This window comes from Sphaeroforma arctica (assembly GCF_001186125.1).
Source record: "Sphaeroforma arctica JP610 unplaced genomic scaffold supercont1.38, whole genome shotgun sequence".
In the NCBI taxonomy this organism is placed as follows: Eukaryota; class Ichthyosporea; order Ichthyophonida; genus Sphaeroforma; species Sphaeroforma arctica.
Genome location: NW_014040520.1, coordinates 102,788 through 113,676, shown reverse-complemented (window position 1 = coordinate 113,676; position 10,889 = coordinate 102,788). Strand labels below are relative to the sequence as shown.

The 10,889-nt window shown below is 45.0% G+C and overlaps 1 protein-coding gene across 1 annotated transcript; it reads left to right on the top strand.

Annotated features, from left to right (window-relative positions):
- Positions 1–935: 935 nt before the first annotated feature.
- Positions 936–9,295, top strand: SARC_01050 (hypothetical protein). Its single transcript, XM_014305245.1, has 18 exons — positions 936–1,027; positions 1,175–1,361; positions 1,669–1,860; positions 2,143–2,317; positions 2,655–2,905; positions 3,112–3,348; positions 3,596–3,820; positions 3,988–4,117; positions 4,287–4,498; positions 4,756–5,160; positions 5,729–5,962; positions 6,200–6,430; positions 6,626–6,723; positions 6,961–7,120; positions 7,472–7,586; positions 7,861–8,069; positions 8,302–8,504; positions 8,700–9,295. Exons 2-18 carry the CDS (start codon positions 1,230–1,232, stop codon positions 8,923–8,925), a joined length of 3,435 nt encoding a protein of 1,144 aa, XP_014160720.1. The 5' UTR covers positions 936–1,027; positions 1,175–1,229; the 3' UTR covers positions 8,926–9,295.
- Positions 9,296–10,889: the final 1,594 nt, after the last annotated feature.

Below are 10,889 nucleotides of genomic sequence, written 5' to 3'. Positions count from 1 at the left end.
TATATGCACACAAACTCTCAAAATCTGCGTCCTACGGGCTTTTAATAATTCATTCACTCCGTTATGTGGTGTGGGCTTGTGGTATCCGTATTTGAATAAATTTTCCTTTTAACTTCTCTCTCACTATTATAGTACTCTACTAGTAGAGAGTCTGACTTCGCAGGATATTCTTAATAAATAGTCGGACTACAGTCTACGCTCAGCCCTCTACATTCCACAGTCTACAACAGCCCACATGACACAATCCACACACATACCGAACAAATATTATACACATATTCAATAATATCTAAAGCTATACATACATAATAAAGTACTTTTATTATTTTATTGTTCCCAGGTAGTCCACGATTGCCAATTCAGCAACGGTATCCAAGTGGGCTCTAAGAGGCTTTTATTGAGTTTTCTCCTCCTGAAAAGTATCCTCAAGGTTCCCCGCAGTGAGCATTGTTTTGAATCTTTCTCGGTGTTTTTTTTTAGAATCTCTTTGTTTCTATAAATACCCGCAGTAGGGACTGGTATGGACTCTTTTTCGTCAGATTTCTGAAAATTCAACATCATAACGCCGACCTTTGGCATGCTATACTCATTTTCGAATATTTGGAGTAGTTTTCTCTTTTCTATTGGCTGTTTGCGCTTTTTTTTGGCATAGTACATTGAGTAATTGAGTATACAATATACAACACTATTTACATTTTACAATACATACACACTGCTTTACTCATTCTGATAAATACAAACAACGATTGTCATTGGAGAAGGGGATTGTTATGCAAATAGCAAACATCATATGGGATTCCACCACATGATTGTCGTATGGTGGCTATTGTTCGACGATTTTTGCACTCTATTGTTTGCAAGCTTGTGCTTTTGGCTGCTCCGAACGAGACCTATAAGTAGTGAGGTCCCTAACAAATGTTACAGTAGACAATACAGTTTTACAATTGTGAACTCAAAAACTTTACTGTGTTTTCTTTAATCCAAGACTAAATTGTAACCCTTCACTCTCCACGGCCGATATTAAAAAGTATGCTGTTCCTTACTATACTCATTTGATATAGCATTTGTCAGCGTGTCGAAGAATTATGGTTTTGAGGTTTTATCGCTTGTTCATAGTTGCTCGCTAATCTATCCTTGCCACTAAATTATGTGCGATGAATTTTGAATTGCACAGCCTATTTGTTGGATCAGCTCAGCCACAAGTCAAGCCTAATTTCAACGATAAAAAGATGGATACCTCCCGCAATGACCCCTCTCGCAACGTCAGCGCTCCCAGAGGGACAACTCTAAACTGTAAGAGCTGGTTAACGGAGGCAGCTTTCCGCATGCTCCAGAATAACTTGGACGCTGAAGTAGCAGAGGTAGGGGTTGTGATATGCTAGTTCGAGTTAAAACTGCCGTATCATGAGACCAGCTCGAGATCAAGTCGTTTTTCGGATTGAAGTACAGTTGCACCTGGTATTCCTATACCTGAGTTAAGATATCCGAGGTTTATACTGCACAAGTACTTCGTTATTTTATACTAACATGATGCTGTGAGGTTTCAAGCAACGTACATATGACACTTCAATATATTTACTGGTTCTGATGCTCACTCACATCCTCATTCACCCAGACCCACTTCTAATATGTTCATATCCTGTATGTTACTCTATTTTACGACCATAGCATCCTCAAGCGCTTGTGGTGTATGGTGGGATTGGACGGGCAGCTCGTAATTGGGAGAGCTACGATAAGATCATCGAAACCCTCAAGCGACTGGAAGGTGATGAAACACTTTTGATACAGAGCGGTAAACCAGTGGGCGTATTCAAGACTCATCCCGAAACGCCGAGAGTGCTCATTGCAAATTCCAATTTGGTATGGAATAATAGCAGAAGATGCAATCTGCTTGACGTCTCATGCAAGCTTCATCAGTTTGAAGATGTTCACTCGAACCGTCTGCACTCAAAGCGGGTGGCAATCCTTGATTCTATGAAACTCGGTTTTATTGAGTGGCTCTACTTCATAGTAGCATCTTCTGTCTCCCGTTCGGTTGCAAACTACCCTTGTTTCTTTTAAACTGCTCTGTAGACTTATTGCATACATGTACTACTGTACTTGGTCATATAATTGACACTTCGCATGTGCATTCGTATCCAGGTACCACACTGGGCCAATTGGGAACATTTCAGCAAACTAGACAAAGAGGGACTGATGATGTATGGCCAGATGACAGCGGGATCATGGATTTACATAGGGTCTCAGGGCATCGTGCAGGGCACCTACGAAACGTTTGTATCTGTAGCGAAGACACACTTCGATGGAAAGGCCGACGGTAGGTGGTTCATGTCGTAGTCGATCTTACATTATATTCATTTCATAGATGACTCCAATAGGTTTCATCTAAAGTATAAGTTATATGGTGCCGTTAATAGGCGCGGTTTTGCTTCGATGAGTCCTTTCGGAGCTGTACTATCTGTCTTTTATTGTACTTGATTTAAATAACTGACGATGAGTAGAAATTATCCGGTGTAGTATTCCCTGCAATGTCTGAATTGGGCTCTTCTTTCCCGAGGAATTGCATGTAGATGGTGGCGATGTTAATTGTACAAAGAATTACCGACAGCCACCTAAACAAGTCGCCTGGATCCTGTGTTTCTCTTTCATTACAGGAAGATGGATTCTGACAGGTGGCCTGGGTGGTATGGGTGGTGCTCAGCCACTTGCGGCGGTTATGGCTGGTTTCTGTATGATTGCAGTTGAGTGTGATGAGAGTCGCATTGACTTCCGGCTGAAGACTCGCTATGTCGACTACAAAGCGTACACACTTGATGAAGCTCTAGCACGAATTGAGACTGCCAAGAAAGAGGGAAAGGCTATTAGCGTTGGATTGCTAGGCAACGCCTGTGACGTGTTCGCAGAGGTACGTGATATATAGCTCTTATGATTTCAGATTGTTGGGTTATCGGATCATTGTTGATGTCGCATTGTGTTGTATGGCTTTCTTGATGATCGTTGTGAAAGAACTTCGATACAATGAGTGAACTTACGTATGCTACTTGTAGTGCGTCATCTTTATTCGACACCGACTCACACACTAGATACCGTGCACACATTTACAACACACAGGTGGTCGATAGAAACATCCTTCCCGACGTTGTTACAGATCAAACCTCAGCTCACGATCCCACTCACGGATACCTACCCCACGGATGGACTGTAAAGCAATGGAAGGATGCACAAGCGGACTCTCCAGAAACAGTTATCAAGGAGGCCAAGAAGAGCATGGCGCAACAGGTGAAGTCCATGATCACCCTGCAGAGTCGAGGAGCAGCTACACTTGACTACGGAAACAATATCCGACAGGTATGTAAGAATCATATCGCACTGGGTATGTACAAGAGTACGTACATGGTTCAGGATGGATTGGCACTTGTATTAGGTTAATTGATAATATATGCCAATAACTATTCCTATGTTGCGCTCGCTGTTGGCCCGATCTATGACTGAGTTCCCGCAAACAAACATAGGTATACTAAATGCGTACTTTGTCCATCGAGACTTCTATTGGCACTGTCTTGTAAGTAACAAGCCTATAACGCTCTAATCCCAGGTGGCGCTCGACGAGGGTGTAGCCAACGCATTCGACTTCCCCGGGTTTGTTCCCGCATACATCCGCCCCCTATTCTGTCAGGGCATTGGGCCCTTCCGCTGGGTGGCCCTGTCCGGTGATCCCGAGGACATCTACAAGACCGATGCTAAAGTGAAGGAATTGATCCCCGAGGACAAGCACCTGCACAATTGGTTGGACATGGCCCGCGAACGCATCGCCTTCCAGGTACGTGATACAGCGTGTATGGGTTACGGAATGCGTGCCACACACACGATATTCGACGTGTGAGGCGCGCTATGTTCAGTGTGCATCGATTTCGATTTTAGTTGATAATTTCCGTTGAGTAGAAACTTATATCCTGAACTGTATCTGTGCTTTATCTTGGACTACAGGGATTGCCGTCTCGTATCTGCTGGGTAGGTGTCAAGGACCGATACCGCTTGGGCCAGGCCTTCAACGAAATGGTGAAGAATGGAGAGCTCTCTGCCCCGATTGTCATTGGCCGTGATCATCTTGACTCCGGTGAGTAACAAGTACATTATTTTTCGCTTTCTATCTTGTGGCGTTTCACTTTATTCTTACTCAAACCACCCTAGAACCTTACAGGATGCCACACATACTGCGGCTACACATTTCCACGTGTCCTATATCACCACAACTGACCTCCTACCCCCACTATCACATTCTGCAGGATCTGTGGCCAGCCCTAACCGTGAAACGGAATCGATGATGGATGGCTCTGACGCAGTCAGTGACTGGCCTCTACTGAACGCTATGCTCAACACAGCTGGCGGTGCCACATGGGTGTCCTTACACCACGGTGGTGGTGTGGGCATGGGTTTCAGCCAACACTCTGGTGTAGTGATTGTGGCGGATGGAACAGACAGTGCCTACGAACGCCTGGTATGACTTCGGATAGATGTACTGGTGGTTATGGGAATGCGCTTTGTTCATATGTGTGTGAAATTGTACGAGGTGGCTTTCATGGTATGATGGTGGTGGAGCAGGCATGAGAGTCTTATAGGTTGCTCAAGCTCTAGTCTTTCTATCTGTACTAGCTTGCAGGCGTAGTAGTGTTTTAGGTTTCTGAAAACTCAATTTGCACAGTGCAACATGCATCTTTATATTCACATGTATGCACACACACCTCTTTAATACAGGGCCGAGTGCTGAGGAACGATCCCGCTACCGGTGTCATGCGACACGCCGACGCTGGTTACGACATCGCTAAAGAGTGCGCAATCGAAGCTAACCTCGACCTACCTATGCTGCACACCCCCAACAAGCCCATCCGCTCACACAAACAAGAGCACAAGGACACCAACGAATCGTCTGCAGTCAAGTCAACCGATGGGGCTGAGGGTGTCTGCAATGGCGTGCTTGAGCTGGTACCTGGGGAGCTGACTCTGGCCATGATGCGTATGGTGGTGGAAGAGGCCTCTGAGCACAACAGCATGGATGTGCACGCTAGACCGTACACCAAACTGGCGTTGCATAAGAGTGCCGATGCGCAGATCAAAAAGTCTGCCGAGCTGGTGGCTAAAGTGCTAGCGGAGGGAAGACGGGTATGTGGTCGTTTGGGATAGATAGTGTCCCTTTAGATACGTACTGTGTCGTTGTAAACGGATGGGTTGATATGCCTAGTCATGGCTATGTCTTCGTATGTGGTCGTTTGGGATAGATATAGAGTCCCTTTAGATACGTATTGTGTCGTTGTAAACGGATGGGTTGATATGCCTAGTCATGCCTATGTCTTCCCATGATGTGCTATTTGCCGCGTCGTCATACTGAGTGAGGCCATTGAGGTGACCTTGCCTCTTGAGTTAGTGGCCTAGTTGTTGGTCTCGAAATGTCGGTTGCTGTTTGGGGTCGTATTGTAGTGCAGTTGTTTCGGATGTTGTATCAGGGTCCAAACTGTGCCTTGTTGTGCTATGCCTCGACTACACACTCGATTCTGACACCATTTACCGACATCTCCCACTCGCCAGCAGTGTTGTGCACGTATGACGTTCTCCTCTATGTATACAGACAGCTATTAATTATTACATGCATGTGTTTGTTTATACCGACATTACTGCAACCTAGCACATCTGTACTGACTGATAGACTCTCATCTCCCCGCCAAACGCACAGGTGTATGGAGTCAACACCGGGTTCGGCAAACTAGCGGCCAAGACCATCTCTCCAGAAGAACTGTCCACACTACAGTTGTCGCTGGTGCTATCGCACGCCGCAGGCATTGGTGAACCCATGAAGGACTCTACCGTGCGTCTTATGATGTTGCTTAAGATCAACTCGCTCAGCAGAGGGTACAGTGGTATCCGCCGAGAGGTCATCGATGCCTTGATCACCCTGTACAACAAGCAGGTACGTGCACGTCCTTGTCTATTACAAACACGGACACCCTGTCTTTGTTTTATTGCACACAGTAGGGTTTCGTTGATGAACCGTACATCGGAATAGTGAGCCAGCACATGCAATATACCTTGTTGTTGTTGTGGGAGTACGTCCTATATCAAATTCAGCGATTCTTTACTGCATTGGGTTTGCCTCACGAGTTTGTACTAAACAAATCCACTCGTACCACTTCCAACCCATAAACAGATCTACCCCGTGGTGCCCTGCAAGGGCTCTGTAGGAGCCTCAGGCGATCTGGCACCTCTGGCACACATCGCGTGTGTTCTAGTAGGCGAAGGTGAAGCAACACATCATGGTAAGGAAATGTCTGGTGCTGAGGCTATGGAGTTGGCTGGACTACAGCACATTGTGCTGGGTCCTAAGGAGGGATTGGCCCTGTTGAACGGCACGCAGGCGTCCACTGCACTGGCACTTGAGGTGTGTTGGGATTATACATATATATATGTTTGTTTGTGAGTGTGTATTTAATCACAAACGAAGGATGTAATCTGTGTACAATGGTAAACTTATAGTATCCTTGAAGACTCCTTCTTGAAACTTTTGCTTCGTTTTCATCGTCCCTATATAAATATGCAGTTATACTCACACATCTTTCACTCCATTTGTGCGTAGGGTCTGTTTGCCGCCGAAAACCTGTACATGGCAGGTAGCATGGCCGGCAGTATGAGCATCGAGGCAGCTATGGGCAGCCACCGCCCATTCGACCGCAGGTAATGTCTAGAGCACTCAGTGTCGGTGTCGTTGCTGACTGTGGCATTACAGTCCTACTATGGTGTGTGATGTGCTTACGAGGGTATGTGTCCGCATCTCAGCTATGTGTATGGTCTCTGTCATATATTCTATGCACAAATGTACTAAGAACCACAATGGTCCTGAGTAAGCGCTGTCTAAACGAGATGTACTAAACGAGAAGTACTAAATATACTGAACTTCCATACACACAACAGAATCCACGAGGTGCGAGGACACAAGGGCCAGATTGACAGCGCATTTGTGTACCGTCATCTGTTGGGCGCTGCTGAGCACGACTTGCAATCAACCCACGACGGCCTACAGCGGAGGGGCAGTCAAATCTCGGTCTCACACACTGAGTGTGCGAAGGTCCAGGTATGAAACATATTACCATACTTGATACTTAAAAAATATGCCCACAGAAACGTAGTTATGTTTTTGAGGAAGGTGCCACTTCCTGCGATACTACGCCTATTCTCACCGAGACACCCTTACGACTTTATATCAGCTTCAGAATGCGTGACGAGCTCGTCGCCGAGCACATATCTTTCGTTCCTACTAGCACACACGTGTTATTTGATCACTCAACACATAAATATAATCCTGCAGTATAACGCAGTACCTTAGTACACAATACGGCTTTGCAGCCACGGTGCTCTTGGCACCGCCAATACACTCTATGTCTGACACACTTGGCTTATTTTATGCATCCTATTACCTTCACAGGACCCCTATAGTCTGAGATGTCAGCCTCAGGTCATGGGCGCGTGTCTGACGCAGATCCGAAACTCGGCCGACATTCTCCTCACCGAAGCCAACGCTGTAACTGATAATCCCCTAGGTATGTCCACAGTCTCATGAGCGCGGTTGACAAATGGTTCAGAGTCTGGGTACTCTTGTGTGCCTGTACGTGACTAATGGCAATGCGATGGGGAATAGTTATTTACTATAAGGTAACGGCCATTTTATTTTCCTGCCTGTACCTAGACCGTTCTCCACATACAATACGATCAAGTTTAGAGCCCTTCGACCCTCTTGTGTTATACCTCACGCATGATTGCTATCCCGTGTGTCCTAAATCACTAACATGAACCACATCCCTCTACACACGCCAGTATTCGAGGAGGAAGGTGTGATCCTGAGCGGTGGCAACTTCCACGCAGAGCCCGTAGCATTCGCAGCGGACAACTTGGCCTTGGCTATCTCAGAGATCGGAGCCATTTCAGAGAGGCGGATGGCCCTACTTATCGATAGTGCTATATCGGGACTGCCCACGTTCCTGGTAGATAACGGAGGAGTCAACTCCGGCTTCATGATCGCACAGGTAGGCAGGCTACAGCTGAATGTGTGGGTGTATACAAGGATATCTAATTCAGCTGAACTGTCATTGAACGTGGTGGCTCAGATTGAAATTGTGCCCAATATTGCAGGGCGAAACTAGTCTACATTTCGAGTATGCCGGACCACGGGTTCTCTTAGCTACGAGAGTGTTTTGTATTCGCTATCATAACAAATACAATGAAGCTCACCTAACACACATTCCTATCTACTTACAGGTAACTGCTGCGGCACTGGCGTGTGAGAACAAGTGTCTCGCACACCCAGCGTCAGTGGACTCTCTCCCCACATCAGCCAATCAGGAAGATCACGTTTCCATGGCAACGCACGCAGCCAGACGGCTGCACGACATGGCTTTCAACACGGCGGGTATCGTCGGTATTGAGATGCTCGGCGCGTGCCAGGGGTTGGATTTCCGAAGGTGTGTGAGCTGTGACTTGGCATGCACACACACACACACACACACACACATACACAAACAGAGAGTAGGAATGGTTGAATCGTGTACTCTATACAATATAGTCTGCTGATACCTAGATACAAGTATGTATGCATATATACGCTCCAAAACGTGATTTCTGACCCCTCGCCTTCATATTCTCCATCCCACAAACAGCCCATCCCTCTCATCCGGCCAAGTCGAGGCAGGCAAAGCTCTGGTACGGGCGCGTGTGCCGTTCTATGATGTTGACAGGTACATGGCACCAGACATCAAGCAAGCCACGGCTATAATCCAAGAGGGAGGCTTCAATGTGTTCTGTCCGCGTAGTGACATCCTTCCGTCGTTAGATGTGGGTAGTGCGAGTGCTGGTTCGGCTACATCCGCTAGTGGTATGGCATGATTCGTCCGGAATAGTATGATACATACGTGATGGATATGCTTATACATGAAGGGACTTGTACACAACGGCATGACGTTGCAAGTATGATTCAGATAGTGATACGACACAGGTTAGTGCGATTCTGCGCCAATAACACACGTCAGAATATAAGAGAGTTCTAAGCTGGACCTTTTCAATGACTCTCAATAGGCGAGAGAGGGCAACCCTACCCGGGCTCTCTCTACCTGCCGCTCGCCATCCGATGAATGGGATTTTTTTTCCAAGATAATACTTCGGAGCCGAATAGATTTTAGCACAAGACGCTGATTGCGGGCTAGACAGTTAGGAAATTAATTCTAATAAATAAAATTACGGACGAGTTAGAAACTCGTAGATCAGTATGATTATCCAACGAAGCACCATAATTTCAGAGCCCCATATCACACAAAGCCTTATACAAACTATAAAACGAACATTGGTACTTGATGTAAAGGTATCCCATACACATGTGTGGATCTATACAGGTATCCCATACACATTTATGTAACTGTAAAGGAGTCTCATATACATGTGAATACAGGTGCATAAATGTAAAATATCACGAAAACTTGTACTTAATAACTGTGATGGTATCACATGGGTTCCATCCGACCAGTCGTCACTAGGATAAGTACCCCAGTCGAATACCCAGCAGGTTGAAAACACCCAGCAGTGCGTTTTCGGTGTGTAAGCCAAATCCCGCCCATGTTATTTTACTCTATCGATAGCCGATAATGAAGATAATGAATGCGAACTATGTAGAATAGTATCTAAATTGAATTCAAGAGTGACATTCTCAAGTTTTGTGGCTCTTGCAGCTCTTGTAAATATTTATACGTTAGATATTTAACTTCAGATTCGAAAACAACCGTTTCTTATAAATTTTCAGGGTTATCTGAATAGCGTAGAAAATGGCTTATGTGATATGAATACCCCGGACAGAGGGCGCGGTTGATGCAAGTCTTTCGGTTTGATAGTAGGAATACACGGCATTTCAGCCATCGAACGATTGAATTGCAAAGAATGGGAGGCGAATGGTGTGAATGTATTCCAAAGTAACACTCGAAAACCAGATACAATTGCTTCTGCATGTCCCTTCGGCTTTACTTAGTAAACCTATGTAATTATTTACATGTTTTTACACCGATATTGGTCTTTTACATGTCCGCGCAAGCAGATGTGCTCAATCCGCAATGTCGCAGTGTGCTCAATCCGCAACGTGTATTTGACACTTGAGGAGCCGGCTATATCTCCGTCAATATTGTGCCGATTTAACTCATTTTTTTTCCACACATACAGTAAAGTCTGAGCGTTCTATCTCTGGCCAATAGTGCCCTATGCGATGGAGATTGAAACCTGGTGCCACGCGGCCGGCCTACAGAGTATAGACATAGGAACAGAAACGCAATGGTTGAAATGAAATAGAGGTTATGGTTATTTTTAAATTCACTTATTTTAGGGTTCGATGCAAGAAACCCAAAAGCAGTTCGGGGGTTTGAGGAATTTTTGGATTTAGGGTTTAGAAAGAAAGAAATACCATAGCCTCCTAAGAAAAGAAAATGCTTTTGTTTTTTATACATTTATAAATTGAAGCAAACATAGCCTTCTAAATTTTAAACAAAGCTGATAATTATTAATTTTAAAGTAAATAATAAAACATTCTTGAACAGAATATTTACGTAAATACTTACATATTTAAAAACGTATTATTATTTTTGTTTTTAAAAAAAACCCACAAATAATAAAATTTATCTTTTAACGGCCCCAGACCCAGGCCCCAGGGGAATGTTTTTGTCCTTCATATTTCTGCCTTAACATTTCTGATTTCCATAGCCCTCTGAACTTCTGAAGGCTCTGATTAGAGGCTATGACATTTCTCAACAAAAAGTATCAGTGATTGGCTGGGCCCTAGTCCTCCACTATGTTCTCACTGCTACGTTATTTAA